At 38.8% G+C, this 26,571-nt stretch overlaps 3 protein-coding genes and 1 long non-coding RNA gene across 16 annotated transcripts; 1 reads left to right on the top strand and 3 right to left on the bottom strand.

The window, feature by feature from the left end:
• Positions 1-6,215: 6,215 nt before the first annotated feature.
• LOC129751672 (protein lingerer) lies at positions 6,216-19,330 on the bottom strand. 12 transcript variants are annotated; one of them, XM_055747323.1, is made up of 13 exons: positions 15,908-16,102; positions 12,685-13,899; positions 11,669-12,544; positions 11,422-11,594; positions 10,950-11,152; positions 10,736-10,870; positions 9,565-9,657; positions 9,350-9,465; positions 8,871-9,292; positions 8,462-8,716; positions 8,135-8,299; positions 7,492-7,533; positions 6,216-7,369 (listed from the first exon to the last, which is right to left on the bottom strand). In XM_055747323.1, the coding sequence occupies exons 2-13, from the start codon at positions 13,862-13,864 to the stop codon at positions 7,268-7,270; spliced, it is 3,762 nt and encodes a 1,253-aa protein (XP_055603298.1). In that variant the 5' UTR covers positions 13,865-13,899; positions 15,908-16,102; the 3' UTR covers positions 6,216-7,267. The 12 variants fall into 12 exon arrangements, with proteins under 12 accessions (XP_055603298.1, XP_055603299.1, XP_055603294.1 ...); XM_055747324.1 differs by having other exon boundaries at positions 9,350-9,453; positions 15,908-16,098; XM_055747319.1 differs by lacking the exon at positions 15,908-16,102 and adding an exon at positions 19,308-19,330 and having other exon boundaries at positions 8,871-9,465.
• A 1,851-nt stretch (positions 19,331-21,181) lies between these two features.
• LOC129750786 (uncharacterized) lies at positions 21,182-21,812 on the bottom strand. The gene is made up of 3 exons (XR_008738488.1): positions 21,706-21,812; positions 21,485-21,640; positions 21,182-21,416 (listed from the first exon to the last, which is right to left on the bottom strand). It is a non-coding gene; the product is annotated as an uncharacterized LOC129750786 (long non-coding RNA).
• Positions 21,813-22,510: 698 nt separating this feature from the next.
• Positions 22,511-23,170, top strand: LOC129756880 (probable 28S ribosomal protein S16, mitochondrial). Its single transcript, XM_055753924.1, has 3 exons — positions 22,511-22,742; positions 22,803-22,962; positions 23,030-23,170. Exons 1-3 carry the CDS (start codon positions 22,626-22,628, stop codon positions 23,143-23,145), a joined length of 393 nt encoding a protein of 130 aa, XP_055609899.1. The 5' UTR covers positions 22,511-22,625; the 3' UTR covers positions 23,146-23,170.
• Positions 23,171-24,401: 1,231 nt separating this feature from the next.
• Positions 24,402-26,535, bottom strand: LOC129757670 (uncharacterized). 2 transcript variants are annotated; one of them, XM_055754953.1, is made up of 2 exons: positions 25,496-26,535; positions 24,402-25,379 (listed from the first exon to the last, which is right to left on the bottom strand). In XM_055754953.1, the coding sequence occupies exons 1-2, from the start codon at positions 26,486-26,488 to the stop codon at positions 25,377-25,379; spliced, it is 996 nt and encodes a 331-aa protein (XP_055610928.1). In that variant the 5' UTR covers positions 26,489-26,535; the 3' UTR covers positions 24,402-25,376. The 2 variants fall into 2 exon arrangements, with proteins under 2 accessions (XP_055610928.1, XP_055610929.1); XM_055754954.1 differs by having other exon boundaries at positions 24,402-25,643; positions 25,769-26,535.
• Positions 26,536-26,571: the final 36 nt, after the last annotated feature.

Below are 26,571 nucleotides of genomic sequence, written 5' to 3'. Positions count from 1 at the left end.
ACTTAATTCACATAAAACATAACAAAAAGTTCCAAATTCAAAACTTTTTTTTAGTTATTGAACCAGTAACAGAAAACATATTTCAATATGGGTCCTTCCGACATGTTGAGTAGCTCGATTTTCGATTTGACAGAACCAGAGAACCAGAAAAAACTGGCACACGCGATTTGTATGGGAAACGTCAAGTTGCCAGGGGGTTGGGGATTACACACTCATAAAAAAAAGCTATTCGCCTTATTTAAAAAATTAAATTTAACTTCACTAAAATAAGAAAATAAGAATAAGATCATATTTTCGGATGTAGAATAAAGAGTTTAACGCATTTATGTGATTATCTGGATTTGTTTACAGTTGGCGCATTCGCCGTATTCAAAATTCGATACCGATTTAGCGTTCACGCACACGTGTCTAAAGAGTTACGGTTTGCGTATTCGAGGATGGATCGAACTATGCTACAATACAGGGTTTATACAATACAGGCAGTACACGTCCTTGAAGTTTTTGGCCACTCGAAATGAAAATCCGAAGCTTCTAGAAGCTTTATCGACGACGTAGTTCGTATGTGGTTTAAATTGAACTTCTGGTAACACTGGACAGCGTGCCAATGTTTTGATTACACCCAAAATAATTTTCACTTAAAAAATAAGTGACATCTGTAGTAAATTCTCGCCATACGTAATTTCATTTGAATTTTAAGTGATGGGTCAAGTGAATTCACTTAAGTGACTGGTCAAGTGAATTACACTATGACGTTCGAGTGAAATTTATCTGAGTTTCTAGTTAATTATCTCTCGCGTTTTTAAATAAAAGAACATTTAATATAACAGCACATACGATTTCAAATACTTACATTACGCTTTCGCCATAAATTTATGGCGAAAGGAAAATTCCATCGTAATCCCAAGGCAGATCGGTTACTGCGGATAGTGCGACTTCTAAATCTTCCCTGCTGCAAACCAGAAGATCTGTCCCGTTCATCCCACAAGCTGAAACATGATAACACCTTTAAATAACTTTTTCTTACATCACGTTTAACACAAACTACCTCCAAAATCGTCTATTAAAGAATTGGGAAAATCCAAATCCAGCATAAGCTTTAACGCTGATCTTTAAAATTTGCCACAATATGAAAATAAACACAATTACAACCTGACATTCACTTGAAATTCAAGTGATGGGGAAGTGAATATTTTTTCTCACTTCAAATTTAAGTGACGACTGAAGTGAATGTGGATGAATTCACTTGAAATTTAAGTGACTACCAAGTGAAATGTATATGTCGCACTTGAATGGAAGAAAATCACTGGATCCTTGTTTTTAAGTGAAAAATCATGTGTATATTAAGAGTGAATTTGGGTTCAGTGTAGAATACCTAATTAATCGGAAATTAATCTAAGTAAAACTCGATTTGCTCGGCGTTTTTCGGATTCTGTGTATATCTAAAGCCTTAAGGGACCCGCGTGTGGTGAAAAATTTGAGTTCCAGTCAATATTGGACCCATTTTTGAATTTTCGATTTGAATTCCATCGACGCTGTAAGCCGCCATTTTTGCAGCAAAACAGAATTCAAATATGGGCGGTGCTGTGGAAACTGGACACTCGGGAAGTACTTCGAAAGGCGTCAAGGTGACCCAAAAACCTGTAAGGAAGTCAACCGATAACAATCCGGGAAGCACAGGATCATCAAACATCGCTGAGCAACTAAAGGCTATTTCTATCAAATTAGAAAAATTGGACCATCTGGAAGATCTCAACAAGGAACTTCTGAAAACTGTACTCAAACTGACGCAACGAGTAGATACCATCTCAGCAGAAAATCGTCTTCTCAAGCGAGAGGTTCAAGACCTTCGACAGGATAAGCTGAAGGAGGAAATTATCATTAAGGGTGTAAAACTGCAGCAGCCCAAACAATATCTGGACGTCTTTCATAAGCTAAACGAACTAATTGGCCTCAACACACAGCAGTTAGTTAAAGAAGTGCGGCCAATTATTCTGAAATCTGAAAAGACAGACGCAATTGTGGTCAAATTTCATCAGTTGGAAGGCAAATTGCGTTTCATGAAAGGAGTGAAGAGCCTTGGCAATTCGTTATCACCTCAACGTCTGGACGTTTCATCTACTAATAAGTCGATCATAGTTCAGGACAATTTGACCAAGGATAGAGTGAAACTACACAACCGAACAAGAGACCTTGTAAAACTGGGACTGCGGAAACCTTGGATATATCAAGGCTCTACCTGGATCCATCACCCGGAAACCAAACAGCGACACCGGATTTGCGACGAACCTGATATTGAAGAAATTGAGTTCCTGCTTGTTACTCAGAAGAAGAAAAATAACGGTCAAGCCAGCGACGATAAAGGAGAATAGTAAGTTTTTCTTTCTCAGCATTATTTTTATATTCTTTTTATATTATTTTTGTTAATCATTAGAGTTAGGTTATGTCCAATTTTGAGCAGTTTTTCAATTCATTTCATGATTTAGATTTATCCTTGTTATTAACTAACAATAGATATTTTGGAAGTGTTGATGACTACTTACATAATATTAAAAAAGATAAAGATAACTTCTTATCGATACTTCAAATCAATGCACGTAGTGTGTCAAATATTGATCGTTTTGACAACCTTAAATTAGATATTGACAAATTATTACTAAAACCAGACGTTATTATTATAAGTGAAACATGGATAAAACCGAACCTCACTCAAATTTATCAAATTAACGGCTATAATAGTATTTTTTTCTTGTCGATGTAGAGGTGTTGGTGGGGGTTTGGCTGTTTATGTTTCTAAATGCATAGACTTTGATGTTATTGATTGCAATGAGTATGTTTGCGATATCTCTAGTTTTCATTTTATTCAAATCAAAATCAATTTAAATAAGACGTTACCACTGTTAATCTCCTCTTACTATAGACCACCAAACGATTATACATTCAACAAATTTCTGCAACATTTAGAAAACAATTTGGACCGTTTAAACAATACTCCTCATCTTATCCTGGGTGACATTAACATTGATATTCTAAGTCCATCTGAAAAATTGAATGATTATTATAATACTTTAATGAGTTATGGCTTTCTTATATCTAATATCCACATTACTCGTCCTACAAGTCAAGCTCTACTCGATCATGTTTGTTTTAACTTTTATGAAAAATTTCCTATTAAGAACGACACCATATTTAATCCAAATAGTGATCACAACTTCGTATACACCCATTTTCCTTATTCACCTTACCGACAGCAGAAAGAAAGATTTAAGTACAGAACTGACTTTCAAAGAATGAATCAACTTCTTACAATGCGCTTTTCACCAGCCTATATGAGTTCATTTACAGATCCAAACCAGTTTTATGATTACTTTTCAAATACAGTTCAAAACACGTTACACGAATACACTAAAAAAATCAAGCTTAAAACTTCTTCAGAAAATATCACTCCATGGATGTCGGATGAATTACTCAAACTTATCAATTGGAATAAAAATTTAAGAAATAAAAGAAAGAAATACTTAAGACATGGGAAGTCAGTTGTTATTTTAGATGCGAAGATAAATGATTTGAATAAAAAAGAAAATGTGTTAGGCCTTTTTCTAGATTTATCAAAAGCATTTGATACAGTCGACAGAGATATTCTTTTAAAAAAATTGGATTTTGCTGGCATTCGGGGAACATCGTTGAGTTTATTTAAAAGTTATCTGACTGACCGATCTCAATATGTCAGCATGAGTAATTACCAAAGTTCTATACTACCTATCAATGTCGGAGTCCCACAAGGCTCGGTTTTGGGACCACTATTTTTTATTATTTACTTAAATGATATGGCCCTCCTACCTTTGAAAGGAACACTAAGACTCTTTGCTGACGATTCCTCCACGTTTTACCACAGTGATAGTCATACAATCAATGATAATAACTTATGCAGTGATCTTGTTTTATTGAGTGATTATTTCCGTATCAATAAACTAACTTTGAACCTAGATAAATCAAACATATTAAGTTTCAAACCTAGTAATCGTTCATCATCAAATCCCTTACCAGTTACCAAATCCATATATCCCAGTATAAAAGTTGTCACTGAGTGTAAATATCTTGGAATAATTCTTGATGAGCAATTAAATTGGAACCAGCATATCGATAATCTTTTAGCAAAGCTGAACAAAATAAATGGAATTGTTTGTAAAATAAGACGAAGATTGCCACTAAATGTACTACTTATAATATATCATTCACTTTTTCACTCAATACTGACATACTTGGTTTCAACTTGGGGTAATGCATGCAATAGTCAGATCAATAAATTACAGATCACCCAAAACAGAATTCTTCGCTTAATTTACAATCTTCCTATCCGTAGCCACACAGTAGATCTTTACAATAGTATCAACAACATCATTCCAGTCAGAGGTTTGTACATAGTCCAGATTTGCAGCTTCATTTTTCAAAGTCTTAATAGAACTACTCATTGCAATATAACATTTAACCGTTCTAACCACCAGTATCTTACAAGAAATAGAAACATGCTCGATCGCCCCACCGTTATTTCTTCTATTGGTGAACGTTCTCTTGCCTTTAGTGGCGTTAAATTTTTCAATTATTTTGAAAACAAATGTGGATCTTTTAATAATAACGTTCAACTGAAAAAGCTTATAAAAGAACATCTTTTGCAACCTCATTTCTTATCAACACTTCTAAAATCTTATAACATCTTTATATTATAATTTCAATTTTACTTTTAATAAAAAAAGAGACATCTGTAATATAGTCATTTTTGTTATTTTAGTTTGATAGAATATTAAGATTAGTTTAGGTATAAGTAGTATGTAATTTAGGTACTCCTTAAGCGGCTTGACCAGTGGAGTATTAAAGAAATAATGTAAATAGCAAACTTATGAATAAATAAAACATCAAATCAAATCAAATCAAATTGAAGCTTACGGTCGAATATTACGCCCAGATCATTGATGTGCACAGTGAACGAATATTACCGAGTTCAGTATTTTTTTACCGAAATCCTAACATGTGTAAATCGTTAAACTGTTCGGTAATTTTTTCGGAAAAAAATAAACGAACATCGGTAAATGAAGAATCGATTTAGCGATGTTCGTTTATTTTTTACCGAAAAAATTACCGAACAGTTTAACGATTTACACATGTTAGGATTTCGGTAAAAAAAATTACCGAACTCGGTGATTTTCGTATACTGTATGATCCATTCGCGCAATGGACTCATCTCCTAAGAAGTACTCCGGGCAAAAAGGCTGCCGTCTTCGTGAGAAATTGATGACTGCACATATACTGCGATTCAGAGGATGGCAGATGATGTCGCGCCACTTTGCAAATAGATTAAACTGGTTTTGCAGGAAATCAATGTCGTCCTGACCGTTTATGGTGTAGAACAGTTTAAGTTAAAATAGATTGAGAAGATAATCGGTCCTAGGTGACTACCTTAGGGCACACCGGAGGAGGCAGATAACTGGCTGGAGAGAGAGTCTCCTGTGCGAAATGACAATTTACTGCGGAGCCAGCCAAGTAAAGGTTCGCAGAATCCTAAGCTTACCAATGGCAATATCGTGGTTCACCTTATCAAATGCTGCTGACAAATCAGTATAAATCGCGTCAGTTTAAGATTCAGCAGCAAAACTTTCGTGCACATAGGAGGTGAAGGTCAACAGGTTAGTTGCCGTGGAGCGTTTGGGCATAAATCCTTGCTGATTGATTGAAAAACTGTTGCTTACAGTACGAGAAAATAGGATCCATGACGACAAATTCGAATAGTTTGTAGATGGCACATATAGCGGAGATTCCTCGATAGTTGTAGACATCTCTAGTCATACCATTCCGTTTCACTTTTAGCGAAAAGATTTTTAATTTCTTGGAGTAAGCCAATGTAATTTCGCATATTGCTCCTTTTTCTCCGTTCGTCTTCTTTCCTAATCCGTTGCAGATCACACGTGATTGGTGAGATTCGGTTGCAGCAGCCCATCACGCTGATGACATTTAAATCACCCGGAGTTGTTCGTTTTCCTTGACGCCTTGACCTGAAACTTCATATACTTCCGATTTATTCAGACTGAAAGTCACTGGATCAGCCTATGCGTCTATATGGCCATATTCGAGACATCCTATAATAGTTCCTGGCCACTTGAGTATTTATGTCAACTGATTCAATCTTATTTCGAATCTTGTCATCAACAATAAACACACCAAAATAAAATGTTTACAGGTATATTAGAAATTTCGTTTCTACATTTAAATTAAATTATTACAGAACATGTTATTTAATTTATGTTTTTTTTTTATTTGTTTCTTTTCGGTCTGTCTTTGCGCACGCGCTCTTTGTATACTATTATTTTCCACTTAGGTTGCGCTTGAAATTATTGTTTTTCTTCTTATCTGTTGTTCTTTTTTGAAGTTTATTTTGAAGTGATTCCTCCACACAAGCGAATTGGATTAGGAAAATTAAAAAAACAAAAATGATAAATACTTCTTCATTCGTATGAAACAAAAATCAAACCTCAACGCAAAATTCGTCTTCTTAAGAGAATGTTTGGCTTAAATTGTTTAACGGTTCTTTCATGAATGTGTTTCTTAGAATCTTTTGAATACTAAGCTTACTAGGCTTTGACGACTCCAATCGATAGTGTGGATTTGTATGTGTGGTGTATTTTTATTCTGTGTACAGATCCCCTTCTTTGACTTTAATTATAGGTTTAATCTGAAATATTTACTGATTTTAATTCATTTATTTACGAGTTTTAAAGTTCAAGGAAAGGTTTATCTCACAAAGGGTTCGGAACTTCCAACTGTTCGCGTTTCCTCTCCCTCTAATTTTCCTCGCTCTACCAAAAGTTTTAAACACTCTCTTCGAACGTGTTGTGGTTTGACAGTTTAATATCGAATGTTTCCGTACTAACATTAGTGAGTTCTCGAACGAGAACCATCTTTCTTTTCCACTTTTCCAGTTTCCTTCAGATGGGGAGGAGTGACATGAATCTATATTTGTATGTTTGATGTGTAGGTATGTATTGTTCGAATGAATGTGTTCTGGCGTTCTTGACGCTTTATTTGGGATGAGAATATATTAGGGATGTTCAGCCTGCCTATAAACCTTTGTTTTTTTTTTTCAATTATTTGATTCAACCTTTCGCTTCGCATCGAGTTGTTTTGCATACATTTCTAGTCGCTTCAAATACATTACACGAGAGCTATTTTTTGCGTTTATATTTCTGTATCTTTAGGTTGATGCAGCGTAGACACGAAATTAGTTCTGCCCAGTCCAATAAGTAGACGGTGAGTAGCCTTGCTTAGTTGCAGTCTTGCCCTGGCTGTTAGATTGTGGTCTCTGACCACTGCTGTTTGAATCCTGGAATATTAAAAGCATAGCATTAACGAGAGCCCCAAAGAAAAAAAATACGTTAGGAAGCAGAAATAATGATATGAAAAAAAAAATCAAATAAATGATGTTTAAAGTACCTAACCACTTACCCTCATCACACCACTACCACTATTATAACTCCTATTGTCCATCTTCATCGTTTCAATCGGTCACAAATGGTTGACCGGGAGACACAAGATCACCAGCACCGCCGTACGGATGTTGTGGATCGCAACAAAGGCGGGGTCGATCGAATATTTACCCGATTTTAAGAACGATCGGGGGATCGGTCGTGTGCATGGGTTTAATTTTTTTTTATTTATGGATGGCGGATCATGATGATGAACGGTATTACATGGTGTGAAAGGGTGAGTTAGGTTTTTTTTGTTTTGAGGGTTAGATTCAACCGAAATAATAGTACGTTATGAATGTGTAGTAATGGAATCGAGATGTTTAAAATTGGTTGAGAATGAAAATAAAAGAAAGAAAAGAAATTATAAACTGTACAGAATCATTGTCACAAACTTATTCACATGCAAAAGAGAGCTGATCTCGAAGCTGTGTGTGCGCAACGAATTTCGGAGTTTATCTTAACGCTTGACCAAATGGCAAAATCTAGAAGTAAATTCGTAGCATACACACAAACATCTAACTTGAGTTAGTCCTTTTTGTTGTTTGTTCATTGGACAAAACAATATTTAACGAAATCCCAGGTTCTAGCTTTTAGTACTATAGAGACATTTTTGTTCCTACCTGGTGCATAACCTGATGCATGTTGTTGATGTTGTGGTGTGTTGGCATCGTCGGAATATAGAGATGCTGTCCGTAGGGCTGGCCGGACGTTGCTCCAGCATTCTGCGTGCCAGCTATGTTATACGGTGGCGGAGTGTTTGAATGAAACGATTGTTTCTCGTAAGACTAAAAGAAAAAAGAAAATAAATGAGCGATTTGGTTCTTTTAGTTTACTATAATACAAATGGTAGGAGATTGGTAACGACATTGAATCCAGTACCGAATGCGCAACGCAACAGTTGCTGCTGCTGGTTGGGCAAGGATGAAGTGCTGGAATCAAACCCTTACATTGACTTTGTTTAGCGCAACATGGCTTTTGCCATACATCGAAGGCGCAATATCAGAGCCACTTCCTCCTGTGGACTGTTGATTGGATACAGTCTGTCCCTTGGACTGTTGCCCAACGCCGGACGACGGATAGGGATTCTTGTTGAAGTCCTGTCCAGTCTGACTTAGCGTGTCGTACCCGCTAGTTCCGTAGCCACTGTTGTATGCCGGTTTCTGAAATTGTCCTCCCGATGTTGCATTCGTCGCCATTTGTTGCTATACAGAGGTTTGTTGAAGATTTTGGTTTTTATTTGTGGCATTGATGAATGTGTGTGTGTTTTGAGGTTTGAGTGAGGTAGAAGTACATGCAAAAAAGACAACAAGTCAAAAATCTACGATCGAATACTAATAATCAAAGCTAACTACTAACAGGATAAATTGCTGGGGTGCCATATTGGAATCCGCCGGGCATCATATTACCGCCGTAAAAATAAGCGTATGGCAGGTTCAACATAGGACCACCAGACCCTGTTTGCTGAGACATGGTACTTGGAACATTACTAACAGGAGACGAGTTGTTGTCGGTCCGAGTGAACCGACCATCGGACATGGTCGAGTACGCGACGGAACCTAGGTTAGCGTCGCGTACCCCGGCCGCACCGAGACTCGTCGGTGTCTGGTAGTTCATATCGTAGTATCCAGGCACATGTGACATACGCTGCTGAATCATTTGCAGATCTTCGTACGAATACACCGGTTGTTGGTAGAACGGCACCCCGGGCTGGATGTACGGACTGACCATCGGTATGTTGGGCACCACGCCGGTTCCGCTACTGCTACTGCTGCTTTTAGCTGTGGAATTTGTGCTCACTTTAGTATTCGTTAAACCAAGTGATGGTGAACTTATACTTGTCGTGGATACCACGGAGCTATTTGGCAGGGAAGAGGACGAGCTCGAAACACTGTTGTTGGCGGTGTTGTTGTTATTGTTGGAAACCGTACTGGATGCCACGCTGGAAAGAAAACTTCAATCAGTTCACCTGTTATAATTTGATCCAAAAATGGTAGAGAATACAGCAAGTAAACAACATCGAAAACAAACAGCCAAAAATTTCCAAACTTACCTCTCGAATTGAGTTGAAACAGGCGTGTCCTTTAGCTTCGAACTGCTAAAGTTACTAAACTGCCCGGACGAGGTGCTAGTGTTTCCAGAATACCTTGGGTTGTGACGAGTATGTGCCAATTACGACCAATGTAAGGGTTGTTGTAGTAACATATACAAACACACAGAAGGAACGAACCGTAGTTTTCGCAAGTCGTCGTTAACGATGGATGATGATGGTGTGATTGAATTTCGTATGCATCATATCGTAAGGGAATGGGCCAGTTTGTATTTTGTAAACAGGATTCATCATTTGCACAGGTGACATATGAGATAAATCATGTTGGGTATTAGCGAAAGAAAAAAAAACAAATCAAATAAAACAGGTTAGCGGTTACCTTTCGGCAGTAACAAATTCATGCAATCATATTTAGTTATCAGGTCTATAAGAATCCATTTTTAATCATATTACTTATGCTTACTGTCCTTACTGTACATAGTGTTGAATATGTGAGAGCAACCAATATAAACTTTTTTTTTGCAGAAATGCTAAGTAAATTTTACAAATAAAAAAATCGCAACGTGACTCCAATCGAACTATAATTTTTGTTTTGCGAATTTTCTTTGCTCTCCAGTTTATGGAAGAATTAAATCGGAAGTATGACTTACGGTACAAAGTCGTTTGACAAAAGGCCACATGGCATAATGGTCCCTTGTCATCAAATATCTGAGAACAAGTGATCATTTGGCATAATGGTTGTTTGGACATATGGTATAAAAGCCATTTGGCATAATTACACCTTTTGTGGTAACGCCAAGGTTCACTTTCAGACAAACTTGTAAGATGTCGTTGGAAGCGGAAGCCTTATTATGAACATTGGTCTACGTCAACTGGGGCCTCCTTACGCGAAAGCTAGTGGTCATCCCTCAGCCCCGTCCGCTGCAAATTCTCTTTAAAAGTTACACCACCCTTTTTCCAAAACTTCTAAAACCTGCTCAGGACACGATGCGAGATCTCTCTGTATCGTCATTAAACATATGTGAACCAATTCATCCACTTACTGATTGCTCTCTTTTGATGCTTACCGAGTTGGGCAGGTGCTTAGCTTAGTATTAGACGATAACTTACCAGGTGAACCGTAAAATGTACGCAATAAGTGGCCCTAGCACAAAAAAATGAAACAGACACTTACCCGGTGTTACTGCTCAGTCCTGTATTTCCATACACACTCTGAGAGCTATTCTGATAGCTCTGCTGCGAAGGGAAGGCCGACGAGGTCTGACTCACGGGGTACTGACTGGATAGATAACCCGTGTTGGTATTCGAACTACATTCGAAGTGTGAAAGGGCAGACAAAAATCGGAATCATCTTCTGAGACCTTCCTATTAAAGTAAATTGACCGTACCTGTTGTTACTAACGTTGTTGTTATTCACCGGTAGGTTCGGATTGGACTGGTTCACCGTCGACACTCCGACCGAGCTGGTAGAATTATTGTTGGGCACAACAGTGTTGGACACGTTACTGCTCGGCTGCTGGAAGGAATTGACTCCACTTTGATTATATGAACTATAGTTGTTAGTTGCTGCTGGGTACGTGTTGGTGGACACCTGTTGAGAGAAAATAAAGAAAAAGCAACGTTTCATAAGTTCTCTAAAATTTCGAGTTTCTAGGCCCTTTTGGGTTCACTGTCATTCGTATTTCGGGCAAAGCAGTTATTAAACAACTGCCTTTTACTGCTACGGATAGGTTGTTCTAGCCTCACAAGTATGAAACCAAACAGAATAAAGGAGCTCGTTTGATTTATCATCATAAATTTGTTAGGAAAAATGTTATAATCCAGGCGTAAAAGATTTGTCTAAAAGGTAATAAGACCTACCTGTGAACTAGAGTAGTTAGAGTTGTTATATCCTTGCGGCGCAGCCGACGATGGATAAGAAGTTTTATTCGCCTGCGATGATGTTGAATACGACACGTTCTGGTATCCACCAGGACCAGCATTAGCCCCAGTGGACTGACTATAGGGATCAGTCTTTGTCAGTTGCTCCAGTGCTTTAAAGGGATAGACATAGGAAATACAGTAGATTAGTAATAGTGGTAAGCTATTCATCTTTGGCAACACTTACTTGACGATGTACTGTTAATCGAATTCACATTAACACCAGTGCTAACTGAGGAAGGAACCACGGTAGAGCTGCTGCGCTGAGAATAGCTATTCGAAAGGCTATCGCTCTGCGTCGCCGAAAGGGAATCGGCAGGCCCGGGCAGAATCTGCGAGCTTTGCAAACTAGTACTGAGATTAGGTTTAGGTTGCAGGTTGTTCACCACGCTGGATTTGCTCTGGAAATCGCTAACTTCTGGTTGAGTCGGTTGCACTACCGAAGCAGGTTGTACGGACGCCGACGAGTTCTGTTCCAGACTATTGGCATTGAACTTATCTGTCACCAAGACAGTATCTAAGGTGTCATCCGTACCAAAGTCCAAACCGCCAAACTGCACATCCAGGAAACCTATGCTGTTCAAGTTATCTCCCGGCATTTCCACAGCACTGGACGGTATCTTGGAAGGTGGTGGCACCCTGGCCCGTTGTCGTCGCACAGCCGGAGCCTGCTGGGAAGATGTAACCGGATCAGTGAAGCTGTTGCTCGACCCATACGTAGTAGGATATTGCACAGAGCTCGGTTGGTACGAGTTGACGCCACTCGTTTGGAGATTGGAATTCTGAGAAGATAATGTATTGAAATACTGTGATTGCTCAGCGGAGAGCGACGACGAAGAGTTGATTTGCGGCATGTCCAATGCCTGACGCAAATGTTGCGTAGCTACACTGGGTGCCGAGTGGAGATCAGCATACTGAACCGTATTGCTAGCGGCCGCTGCAGCTGTTGCCGTGCTGGAAACCACGGTGGTGCTGTACTGTTGCACCAGATCAGTCTCTTTAGGCTGGGGTGGATTCAGAATCTGCTGTTCCAAACCCGGCGGAGCGGATAGCTCAGTTGGATCTACGAGTGAATCAAAACATGGGTTGTTAAAATTTACTTCGCTGTATTGTAAAAGACTTATTATTTCAACTATTTCAATGTGGTTTTAAGGTTAATAAATGTATCGTCAATGAGAATGTTCTGTAAAATGAAATACGTACTCGTCACCGAAGTTGAACCGGACGCCGGGGTCACCACAGGTTGTGATGGCTGAGGCTGCACCTGTTGCTGCGACTGCGACGACGGCTGAGATTGTGACGACAGTGTAGATGCCCCCGGTTGCGGCGGCTGCTGCTGCTGCAACGTTTGCGGCGCTCCGGCTGCCTGCGAACTCGGAGTAAAAACTTTGGTATCCGATAAGGAGCCCGTGTACTCCTCGTTGTCCCAGTCTCCCCAGGTGTCGGCGAATGCAGAAGATTCTTCCGGTTTATTGAGATCATTGGCATTGCAAGAAGATACTGGATCCCAAGCGTCGATCTCCTGGTGATCGATGCGTGGTGCACGGTTTTGATCCCGCGAACCTGGACCGCGAGTACCAACACGTGGGCCTCCACCACGTCCTCCACGCGATCCTCCACCATAGCTTCCGCGTCCTGGACCACCCCGATCACCGTCGCGACCACGCGGTCCACGGGGACCACCTCGATCGCCGTCGCGTAAGTTGCCACGGCCTCCGCGACCAGATCCTGGGCCACCACCACCGCCGGAACGCTGAGAATTGCCACCTCGAGCGCCCCGTCGATCTCTAGGATCTACATTGGCGCTTCCTCCGAGGCCAGAACCAGCGTTTGAACCAGCATTGTCCCAATCACCGTCACCAGTTCCAGCGTCATTCTGGTCTTTGTTCTGTGATTTGGTTTTCTTCTTCTTGCACGTTGTGGCAAAAGCTCCTACAGGAAGTATCTCCATCAGGAAGTTCACGGCTCGATCCATGTCATTGTCACACTCCTGAAGAGCGCAGCAAACATCCTCCTCTGAGCGCTGTGTTGTTTCCATTACCTTCTGGATTTTTTCCTGTATCTTTGGGTCATCCATGCCACTCTTAATATCTGTGATTTGAGCAATGCGAATCTGTTCGGCTGTCGGTTGCTTCGTCTTGATGGCATTTGTGCCCGTCTGCTGATGCTGTTTGTCCTTTGCATCGATGCTGTCATTCTTGGAGCCACTTTTATCTGTGCCTTTCTGCTTCTGCTTCTCAACGCCACCGCCGGAGTTGTTGCTAGCATTGATCGCTTTCTGCTGCTGCGGATCGTCCGTGCCAGCGTTCTCTTTGTTCTCCTTGTTGGCTTTGGACTTGTTACGGCCACCGCCACCACCTCCGGAACGGGTTTGTGTGCTCATCTCCGCTATATATACAAAATGTATTTACAATGTACCTGCAACGAACAACAGGAAAATTTTAGCAATTAAGTTCAATAAATTAGCTGATCCAACAGAATGATTGAAATTGGAATTGACCACCTTTTTCATGTCCTAACCCATGAGTGGCCAAAATTTTCAACCGAAACTTATTTTAAAAGTAAGCGAGCTGCAGAAAATGTATTTTTTTTATGAATATTACTTGGATCCACTTGTGTGTTGGTGGGTTGGTTGTGTACATTGAAAATAAATTGTTTGCATACTTCCAGGGGTGACAGTCAAAAATCTTGTGGCCCGTGGGCCAAAAGATTTTTAACTATTTGAGACTCCCGAATTTATGCAATCTTTATTTTCTTTCAATGTACCAAACACCCCACAGGCGGATGCAAGATGCGAAATATTCATTAAAAAACACTATTACTGCTACTCGCTAGTTTCAAATAAGGCTAGTTTGGAGAAATTATACACCACCCATGTCCTGAACGGAATGTTACTAGATCTAATTTATTCGAACTAAGATGAACGAACCATTTATTGGCACAACTAGAATAATAAAATTTTGTTAAAAGGCATGAAGGAATATTGAACTACCATATAATTTAGGAGACACTGTTAAGGGCAAGCATTCGTAGGAACCTTTTTCACATTCATTACCTATCCTTGACAAGAGACATATTATGTATTATTATTATTATTATTTTATTAAAGACATTTTACCATTTTCATGGCATTCGTGTCTTAAAGTTTCTTAAAAGCTAATTTACATAATGATATCCTAACTTAAATCTTATCGAACATTTCAATAGCTTTCATGAAGTTTATAATTGCTGTTTCTTTCGATGAATCGTTATGTAGAATTCCACTGATATCTCCGGTTATTCCATGATCTCGTCTGGCTTGGTCATATCCATCACAATCAACGAGAATATGTTGAACAGAAGTCCGTACTCCACAGAATTGACATACAGGTGGCGAGTCTTTCTCAAAAAGGAATGAATGAGTTAATCGAGTATGTCCTATCCTTAACCTACTCAAGACTCGCTGTTCAGAAGCGTTCCTGCGATCATTCCATTTAGTGGTACATTTCTTAATCCTTCTCAGGAAATTTGAAGAAGCGTACCAATTATGTTCCCATTCAGCTCTTATTTTGTCTTTAACAAAGCGTTTTATGTCTTGGGCTGGGAGAGGTATAATTAAAGGTGTTTCATTTCTTCCTGCTTTTGCTAAAGAGTCAGCTTTATCGTTACCCGGTATACCAGCATGCCCAGGAACCCAGGCTAGAGTGAAATTATTGTTAGCCACATATTATGTATTGATAAATCAAATCTTAAGTGATTAAAAAACACATCACTTTATCGCTTATTGTTTCAAACACTGTCATGTTTAAAAAGTTAGACAAAAATCCCTTTCGGTTTTCTCATTCAAACGAACTGGTTTAATTCGCAGAAAATCCGCTACGTTCGAAAAATGGCCCCCAAAAAGCAGTAGGAAGTTCATAAGCAAACCGCAAAGGCCAAACTATTTCCCGGAAAAGTTTCCTACGATTGCCATGCCTTACTATCTTCCGCAGCTGAAAAAAGAGAAAATTTTCCATGGTTGTGCATCAAAAATAGGTTTCTCAGGTCGCTCAGAAACCATTTCCACGCCATTCCCCCATCAATGGACGGGCGTATGCGTTTGCTGTAGTGTCAAATGAATTGCAATTTGCAATCATCGTCGTCGTCTCGGGGGAGATACTTTCTGGTTGACAGCAACAGACAGCGACCGTCTACACAAAGACTGGAGATCACGGTGAAGTAGAATTTCCCATGAATGGAACAAGGAGAGCCATATACCTAGTTGGAGTAAATCGATTTCGACCCGGACAGCAAGGAGAAAAATAACAGACAATCTAAAGGGAAAATCACACTTCCGGATACCTGTTCGGGCGGGGATTCCTACAAAACTAAGGTATTCACAATCGGACACTCGGGTCTTCAGAGCCGATACACTCGCTATATCCGCTGTAAACGGGATAACACTTACGAACTGGGATGGAGGAAATTGGGACCATGTGCCAAATTTTACTTTTCTTGCCGTGTCTTCAACACAACTATTGCTACTTGCTACTGCTTCTCTCTTGTTCTTCTTCCGCTTTTTTCCCTTATTCAACTTCGTTCCTCAATCGTGTTGATCGCAAGATTCACAGCCACAGATGGGTTGGTCTCATCGCGCGAGTAGTAGTGATAGTGATACAAAACCTTTATACATCAAAACTCATAATGCTCTCATTCAGCGTTATTCTCTCGTTAATGTGTTTTCCTACAATAAATTCACAGTAAGGAAATCTGACCCAAATTTCGTATGAACCCCAGCATAATAATCTTAATGATTTACAAGATGTTACTTTGACTTAGCGACAGAAATTCCTATTCAAAGTAAAAGCACAGATTGATACCATTGATACCCTTCGAGTTAGTTGTAAAATGCCGCAAGCTCTTTGAACATCATGATATCATTGAGTAAATTAATTTCAAAGTGTAAAACTTTCATGATGGACGCTGTCGAATGGATTTTTGGTGAGTCGAATTTACCGGAGCATTAAAATTCTCTTTGCGAGAGAAATGTTGCCCAGTGTTGCCAAAACATTATGTAATAAAATAATCAACCCACTGCTAATCGTTGAGATTTGTTTCATTTGTAAATTTGTGTTACTACAAATTACTCATGGAAACAATTGAACAAAGCAAGAATGTTTTGACAAAGAAACGAATAAATGTTGAAATAAGAGCTAGGGCATTTCCTCTTCTTCATCTTTTACCAACATATCCAAAACTTGAAAGCAAACTGGAAAATGAAAGACTTTCGTCCTTCATTTTTTTTTCAACGTAATCTCTGTTACATTTAAATATGCATTGCTGATATTACTCCGACCAGGCCAACGATGTGGTAAATACCGCAAAAGATAATGGAACAAAGGAAGGCATGAAGTGGACTTCCCTACCAAACGCTTCATATGCATTATGTGCAATACCTTCATACAAAAACCATACAATGCAAAAGTCTGAAATCGTAAAAAGTTTGGATTTCACCAAATAGGTTCTCGTCGACAGGACACAATCTTCGCCGTCTACCATCTAATTTCAAAGTTGGTAGGAACCACGCTGATGTTGTTTTGATGTCAGCCCCTATTACAACCGAAGTATTTACAGGTGATTTTTTCATTCTACACCCTGTTGGTTTTTGCTAAAGAACACTACAAAATGTTGTACTCCTTTGCGGTTGTTTTGAACTGGATACTATACTGGTTCCTTCTTATTTAAACTTTTTTTTTCTCAGTATACGACTTTTCCACAAAGCGTAATTTCGACGTCCGCGAAAATCAACGCCTACTCGAACTGTCATCGAAATGTAAGCTAGGGCTTTTGTACTTGAACATCGCTGAAAATTTCTCCATAGGGCTCCCATTTTTTTTACCCTTTGGGTCGCTCAGCATCAGTGTAGAATTTGAGATGATTTGGTTTGTTTCCTGAATCATTTTTTTAACATTCCAAGTTTTTTTTTGCGTTTAAATAGCTCGGGGAGCTGACGCTGGAAATGAAAATTAGATAGTTTGGACGTTTGGAGAAGAAAATTATTTTAAAGTTTAGAGTAGGCAGCATAGAATAGTAAGCGATCAAGAGATGTTGGTTAGACTATTATGCACTTCATTATATCCATTCCGGCTGGATATGGACAGAATGCAGTTCAAGATAATAAACCAACTCCTCCTGATACAAGGACAGGACGATAGGAAGGACAAGGGTGGGTTCGAGACTGGCCTCTACTTACTCCCCAAGCATCTCACCTGTCGGCAACTTATGGGATTCGAACCCAAAAGTTTTTCTTGCCGATACCGGGAATCGAACCCAGTACGCCTGGGTTACCAGACTCGCGCCATCCTATTCACTAGACCACATCAGCGCTCAACAGTTTTTTAACATTCCAAGTTAAAACTAAAAACTATCAGTTATTGCTTGTTGACAATTGAAATACTTTCAAGAAATTTTAACTCAAATTTCGCACGTTCTGTTGACAATTTGCGGACATGAGCCAAAAGGAAAGTGGGCAAATATCGAATGCAGCACAATCCCTGCCGTCTTCCAAAGATTTAGGCGCATTACTAACTAATGGATGCAAATAAAATTTTCACCTAGAAAAAAGACAAGTCAAGTAATTGGTTTGAATTACTTGCAAATTCCAACATCGCGTTTTCAGCGCCGTTTTGCTGCTGCTTAAAAGTATTAAAAGTGTTTAAATATTAATGATCATTCACCAACAAACAGCAAAGAAAAAAAAATGATCATTCAAAAAAATATATCTCGCGTGAGCTTTCATTACGTCGTATGACACAAAATGTAAACAAACAGTTTTATTACGAAAAAATGCAAATACTGACATAAACTAGTCGCAACTTCTTTCCATTTAGAATATTTGTAGCCTGGACAACATATTCTATATGTCAAATACAAATTTCAAAGTTGTTTTGATAACATTTGCAGCAGTTTTTTGTGAATTCTTAAGATGTTTCATACGACGTAATGAATGCTCACGCGAGATATAATGTTTGATAAAACTGACTTTCTTCCAATATTTCATTCTTGCATGCAACACAAGAAACTGCTCACATCTCCATCGAGGGCAAGCGTATAAAATGTGTAAATTTGACCCGACGTCAAAAGAAAAGCCTATCTACCCTATAAAGGGTACAAGGGCTGTACACGAAAAAGGAGTTAACACAGTCTTATCTGATAACGGATCAAAACTACACTATAAGGAGTTGCGCCAAATGAATGTGTACACGTTCCAATCGACGAGATTAGAATGTGCAAATTTATAGCCCTGAATGTACCTACTTACGAAATGGCAACACTGGATTTAGCAGAAACTCGTTCTCTCTCGAGAGAGAATTGCTTACCTCACTCCCAACTTCTCATTCATCAATCCTTTCACACCGGCTTCCATATTTCTCACCCGCATCAAACTTCACGATACTCCAACCACCCAAGCAAACTCTACAAGACAACAGTGCCACCAATACCAAGCCGCATCTTTTCTCCTGTTCTCTCCTTTCTGCTTTTTTTTACACACATGCATGCAAGTGCGAGTTCACCATGAACGGCGAGCGCACTGAGCGCAGAAAAAGAAGAAAACCACAAGCAAAAGAGGAAGAAAATCCTTACAAAAGATGATCGCCGTGTGGAAAAAAATGGGAAAGTCTGCCCCGAGACGCGAATGCAAATTTAACACTTTACAGCATCCAATTTCACCAACTAACTAGCACAAACGGAAGATTTTCTCTTTCGCCGGTTTTTGGTCACAATTTTAACACCTAAATTACAGTTTTTAACACTATTGCACAAAATGAAAAATTGTTGACTAATAATGATGTCTGAACGATATGTACCTGCAAATGCGCTTTAAAACGTACGGCGAACGGTTTGCGCTCTGATGCTCTTCGCTCTTACTGAAATGATACACGCAAAAGCAGGACGACACGATCTGGTCAAGCGGAAAATCGAGTCTCGGCTAAATCACCTACTTTTTTCGAAGATGACCTACTCGACATGCTGCAACACGGTTGCGTAGCGGAACTAAAAATATGGGTAAACAGTATATTTTTATCCCTTATTGCAATAATTTCGATCGGATGACTGAAGAATGATTTCGTAAATTTAGTTTAAAATGTGCTTTTTAATAAGTATTTCGTTATGCCACCTTGTGCAACAATTATTCACCTTGCAAACCAACACAACTCAACAAATCCAACTAGATGTTTCTGCAAGCTTCATTTTCGTTGATAACATAAATGCGTGAATGAAAGTTCAGGATCGGAGAGCATTGCGAAGAGTTTTTAGTTCGTTGTGAACTTGCTTTTCATATAAAATATCTCAAAAGTCGAAAGTTCGAAAGTGAGATTTAATTATAATCTAAATTTTCTGAAGTGGTAATAGGGTAATGGACTTATTTTGGACCAGGAGATTCTTCTTGGACCACCTTGTCCAGCTCTCTTAACACGTTCGTCGCCACGCTCATTTTGGTAGTTTTAGAAGCCGGGCCCAAGAAATTCTCGGAGCGACAAAATAAAGAAGGAGAACTCCCAGCTTTGCATCGTGTACCTAAACTGAGCGGCTAACATAAGTAAGAGAGCGTCATACGTTTTTGATGTGACGAGTCCTCCCAGGAAATACACCCGTCACGTCACCCGAATATGGGTCCCATGGCGACGAACGTGTTAAAGGGTGTCCACGATAAAAATGCCTTACACAAAATTTACCATTTTACTCGTATTTTATTAACAATCCACACGCAAACGCCCACACCTTGGCCTTAACCTCGGCCATAAGATTATGCACAACCAGTGAATCAACCGTCTTTTGCATGTAAACTCATACTTTCTTCAGTTCCTCGACTGTTTTCACTACCTTAGGTCGTTCAAGAAGGTGCTGCTTCATAATCGCTCGCAGTACTTCTCGATGGGGCGGAGCACCTGAGTGTTGGGAGCCTTGAACATTTTCGGTACCAAATTGACCTTATATTGTCCGCATACCACTTCGGCACGTCCTTGAAGTAGTGGCATGAGACCAAATCCGCCCAGAAGATTATTGGGACGTTGTGGGCCTTCAGGAGAGGAAGCAGCCGCTTCTGGAGGCACTCTTTCATGTACACCTGTCCGTTCATCGTGTCCTGGGTCAGGTTGCCGGGGATCTGTTTGAAGTCGCCCTCACATATGTTTCGTCGTTCATGATGCAGCATGTTGAGGTACAACTTCCTGGCACGGTTTTGTTCTGCTTCTCGTCGCGATTAGGAACCTTTTGTACTTTGGACGTTCGAAGCACAGCCTTATGTTACGGAAACGGAAATTCGCAACAATTAAACATTACACGCAGAAAAATATATTTTAAAAACAATAAGATTACGGCCGAAAATAATAAAAATTTTGGTTGGGAAAATGCACAAATATATTTTTGATAACTTTGACTGAAAATATCGATTTAATTTAAACTTATCGTTTGATTGGAAATGAAATACACCCTTTTTAAAAATGAATCAAAATTTCTATCGTAATAAATATTTTTTTGGGTAAAACGAATAAAACCTTTTGGGATCAAGAGAATGAATACCCGGTTCAATATAATAACAGTTTCAAGGTTCGAAATAGGTTATTTAAAAGCAATTAAAATGAAAGCAGAACATTTTGTTTTCAAGTTCATTTTTATAGTTTAAGGGATTTTCGGAATTTATGAAAAACATCGAAATTAACACTTTGTAATAACGACGAAATAGTTCATTTTATTCTTCTTGGATCTGCTAGGTACATGCATGCAAACGATGAGCTCACTGCGTATTGCCTGCTTCAGGAAAGAACCGTTCTGCGCAGGGGAATGGCTAGTCTGCGATCTCCGAGCTGGCTAGTCCAACGCATCTTTTTTAGCCTTATCAGCCTCCGGCCAGCAACGGTACGCTTCCAGCTGCCTTTTTTTTCTACCGGTGAGAATTAACGGCGACGGCATACCTGGGGGCGCGAAGAAAATCGTTTTTTAAACTTAATTCACGAACTGCAAAAACTACTAGTTAATCTACCTGGAATTCTGCTGCCTTCTGGAGAAAACATTTTCACCGATCGATAGGATACGGATTAAGTTACCGCAAACACCTTTGTGGTAATGGTAGGAACTTCCAGAAAAGATGGGGAATGCAATAATCCCACCTTTTAGGGCCCGCCTGCCGTTCATCTTTCTGAAAACAAAATGTGTGATAAAAAATTTGAATCCTTAATTACGTTAAAATAACAAACATCTTACCGTAACCGAAGTATAAAGTTTCTTCAGGAATGCGGACAAGACCTCCACTGCCAGTACCATTCCTCTTTGAAGTTAAAAAATAAACAAATTTTCCGCGCACTTTTTTTTTTTTTTAACTTCACGTTTAAAAGTCACACGTTAATTAAAACAAACTTCATTTCGTTTTAAAACCAACCAGATTTCAAATGAAAGTAATAAAAAATCTGAGTGTATGAATAACAATATTTTGCTTTTATTTGAATTCAGCTTTTTTGTGAAAACTATCGAAAAATCTGCATTCATAGTATAAAATTAATCAACAAAACGTTTTGTCGAAACCAACCCCCTTTCTTTTTCTGCGTGTATATGCTTTTAGTCGTGTTTGATATTTTCTCATCATTACAATGCAGATATCAGCTGAAAGGCTTGAAATTCTGAAACCATGATGGATGAAAAATTTAAAAAAACTAACAAAATATTTTTTAAATGAAATGATCTTTTAAAGCTAATCGTTTTTCTACTAGCATCTTATGGAAAATTAAACCGTATAAAAATGTCAGATTTATATCAGAGAGCACTCTTTTTTTTTTTCAGCGACAGTTGTTTAGCTGAAACGTTATCGTAAGAGCAGCTCTATCCGTGGGCTATTCTTGGGTCTGATTTATGCGAGAATTGGACCAATGAAATTAGATCCAATCTTAACATTTTGTTTGAACCACGGATACAGTTGCCCTAAGCTTCGTAATTTCCAATGAACTTGTTTAAATTTTTTGATCTACTTTTCAAAATTGATTGCTCTTTATTTTGTGTGTATGTCGACTGTGCTCGACATAAGTTTGACAATTCAAATAAATGTGGCCGCCCCGGGTTCAAAACATAAATAAACATTAAAACTCACTCAAATATTAAAATTGTTTTCTAATTATTGAAATTCAACCAGCATGTCTCTTATTCCCGCTAGTGGGACCGGACGTTTTTGGGCACGATCGGCAAAGATAATACGTTTTGCCAGGCAAGGTTGTACTAATCGTCCCTTCTACCACATAGTTGTAATGGAGGTAATTGGATTTTATGTAAGGACCCGTACAGTATTAAATGCCATTATACTAAACTTTCAGCGCCGTAAGGATCAATATCAGCCGGTTATCGAGCAGCTTGGAACGTATGATCCGATTCCGAATGAGTATAACGAAAAGTTGGCTTCTTTTAATTTTGAACGCGTGCGCTACTGGTTGGGTAGTGGGGCTCACATAACATCTGGTGTGGCCGAACTGTTAGGTAACGATTTGAAAGATTATTATTGAACTTAAAAACGCTTTTCATTGACGTTCGTTTTTATTTCTAGGTGTTGCAGGACTTCTTCCCATCCATCCGAGAACATATATGACTGCCTGGAGAAACCGCCAGAAAGCAGCCAAACTTGAGGAAATGAAAAACACCGAACAAAAGTTAGAAGAATAAACATTTATTAATTAGTAGTAGTAAAGGGAGATTTTTTATTTAATAGCACAGATAACAGACGTGCGAAGCAAGCCTTGGTCGAGTGCGGTCGTGTTTTTTTTTTCGCCTGTGCTAATTTTAGCGTTTGAGTGTCCGAGGAAAATGAAAATTTTCAAATTTTGTTTATTGTTTGAGTGAGATTCGATAAATTCAGAAAGTTTTTCGTGTTAGCGAAGAAATACTACCTAGCAGGATATATGATTTATTTCAAATTCACTGGAAATGCTATGATTATGGGCTCGTGCTGGGTTTATAGAAATGTGGTTCTCGTGTGCTTCGTGTTTTCCGCTGTTGTTCTGTTTCTATCCCTCTATTTATTTTGTAATCGGCGAAATAGTGTTCCGAAATAAAGAAGAATTTAAAAAGTTTACTGAGGCGGCAGTATTGAAGAATAGTTCGAAGTGATTTCCTCAAAATGAAAAAATGAAAGCGATTGAGAGCTTGCGAGGCCAATTGAAGCGGTTTGTTTGTTTTCCTGAACTTTTGTAATGATTGGAAATTGTTAATGACTATCCGCGAAGTGTTCAGGGAAGTCTTATTCCGTTAGTTATAAAATTTAAGTCAAGGAGCATTTGAATCAGTTTTTGCGAATCCGGAAAAAAAAACTTGTCGGATCGTTAATTCAAAATCATGTTGTGCTGTCGTCGTCTTGGTTTTGTGGTGCCTGTTTTGTCATGCTTGCTAACCGGCTTGCCTTGATGGGATGCAGTTTGCTGTTCGGTTGCCTTTGCGCATCCAAAGCTAAGTATTTTGTTTAAATGATTTTTTCCACATTCGAAAAATCCCAGGAAGATTATCTTGGTAAGCATTTGTTTAGGTTTTCAAAATTCAGACTTAAAATGCTATTTAAATCAATATCTTACTTAATAAAAGAAGTACACAGACGACGAAAATATCATATAGATGACGATATAATGTTCTATTTTTCTTTTTTTTACCTCAATAATATTCTTCGAATTTGAAGTTGTGATTTTTGATTGGTAAACCCAATCATTGCTGATTTTATGAAACTCTTTTCCAGTCATCAGTTTTGAACAAGGTTGAATAGCATACGTATACGAATAATGTAATGTAAAAAAAGAAATGTTTCATTGCAGACTATTGAAAGGTAAAGTAAATTGATGAAAAACTTCTTCTTTTCACCACTAAACTTTTCGAAACAGTTCATTTAGAAAAGTTTAGTGATAACACTAATCATTATTCCCTATTCTTTCAAATTTCGTTTCAAGAGCGAGAAAAGGCGCTATAACCAAGATCAAAGATCAGAGATGATGGGGCACAGAAAATCTCAACTATTAATTTCATTGATTATCATTTGAAAACCTATTTAACCGAATGTAAATTTTAGAATCTTTGAAATTACCGAAAAAAAAGATTTATTTTAAATAGTTTTGTTTTTCTGTGCACAAAAACCTCATTTCCAGCCACTGAAGACGGTAGCTCCAGTAACCAACACCAAGGAGCATATTAAATTTTAGCTATGTGCTCCCAACGTTAACGAAATTGTATTTCTATAACCATGGAACGTATGGTACTGTTGTCCACGTTTCTTCCTACCTGTGTTCCAGTTGTCTCTGCGTCCAATACAGCACAGTGGGCCCGGCCTTGTAAAGATGAGTCGTAAATGTACTTTTACGGCTCACCGGGATGCAGACAAGTTCTGGCTGTGTATGTATCATAAGCATAAGCATAAGCATAAGCATAATAGCACAGATAACAGACGTGCAAGCTAGCCCACGAAACTTGTATAAAATTCCCAACGATCGTTTAGCACCTATTGTTTTTTGGTTGGGCCACCAGATGTCTCCAAACACACTAGAGAGAACTGTCAAAACCAAACTGAGAAAAAAAAAATTGAAGTTTCGTGCGTTTGCATAATGGAAAATTATCTTAAAAATTAATCGCTATTTCGCTATTATATACGGTTTTTTTGCATTTCAAAGAATTTTTCTTTTGGAAAAACTTTGATTCAAAATATTAATGCTTTGATTAAAAAAAACAGTTTCATTTGATTCAATGTTATTTTCTTTTGCCATAATGTGACTCAGATTTAAATTTTAAAAGCATTTATTCATTGAGCCATTTTCCATTTATTTTTTTTTTTAAATTCTTTATTTGAAACGGCTCATACCTTTAGGCTTTAAGGAGCCAAACTCGTTTTGTTTGATAACAATTGTGTGCTTATATCTAGTTCACTTTAAAAGAAAAAAGAAGATAGATAGGGAAATATGAAAATAAGAAGAAATTATAGACGAAGATCAATAGCTTTTAGGAAAAGATATATTTCGAACATGTAGTCCAAGTCTCTCACCCCCAGCACATCTCTCACTGGAACATAGGGTGGTTTTCCTCGGGCCCGAAGGGAGTCTATGAAATTCGTTCTGGCGACAAGATGGACCTCGCACGACCAAACAATATGCTCGATGTCATGGTAACCTTGGCCGCAACTACACAAATTGCTGCTAGCAATATTCAAACGATAGAGTACCGCGTCTAAGGAATAATGATTGGACATGAGTCGGGAAAATATACGAATAAAATCTCGACTCAGGTCCAATCTATTAAACCATGGTTTAAGGCTTACCCTTGGGATAATCGAGTGCAGCCACCGACCCAACTCATCCTCGTCCCATTTGCGCTGCCAGTTGACAAGAGAGTTTCTTCGAACTAAAAAGTAAAATTCGTTGAAGGCAATTTCACGCTGGTACGTGTCGCCTTCCATCGCCCCCACCTTTGCCAGAGAGTCTGCCTTCTCATTACCCTCTATCGAGCAATGAGAGGGAACCCAAACAAAGGTGATGATAAAGCGACGTTTTGATAAAGCACTCAAACTATCCCGTATCTTCTCGAAGAAGTATGGCGAGTGCTTTCCCGGTTTTATTGAGTGGATTGCTTGAACAGAACTCAGACTATCCGTTACAATAAAGTAGTGCCCAACTGGCCTTGAAGCTATACTGTCCAAAGCACAATGAATAGCTGCTAACTCTGCTATATACACAGAGCATGGTGACTCGAGGCTGTAAGAGGCGCTAGATATTTCGTTGAACACTCCAAATCCTGTTGATTCCTCTGTAAGTGATCCATCAGTAAAGTACATTTTATCAGCATCGACGTGTCTATATTTAGCTTCGAAAATTCTTGGAATCAGAAGGGAGCGATGAGGGACCGGGATTCCACAAATTTCCTGCTGCATAGACAAATCAAACTGGACAGAAGAATGATCGTAGTCTGGGCTACAAACACGAGTTGGAGAGAATGAAGAAGGGTTTACCTGCATTGACATGAGGACATGGTATATAGACATAAACCTGGTTTGAAAATTTTGCTCAAGTAGCCTGTCAAAATTTACAATCACCAGTGGGTTCATGACCTCACACCTGATTTTTT

This window comes from Uranotaenia lowii, chromosome 3 (assembly GCF_029784155.1).
Source record: "Uranotaenia lowii strain MFRU-FL chromosome 3, ASM2978415v1, whole genome shotgun sequence".
In the NCBI taxonomy this organism is placed as follows: domain Eukaryota; kingdom Metazoa; phylum Arthropoda; class Insecta; order Diptera; family Culicidae; genus Uranotaenia; species Uranotaenia lowii.
The sequence above is the reverse complement of the archived record's forward strand: the minus strand, read 5'-3'. Positions and strand labels throughout refer to the sequence as shown.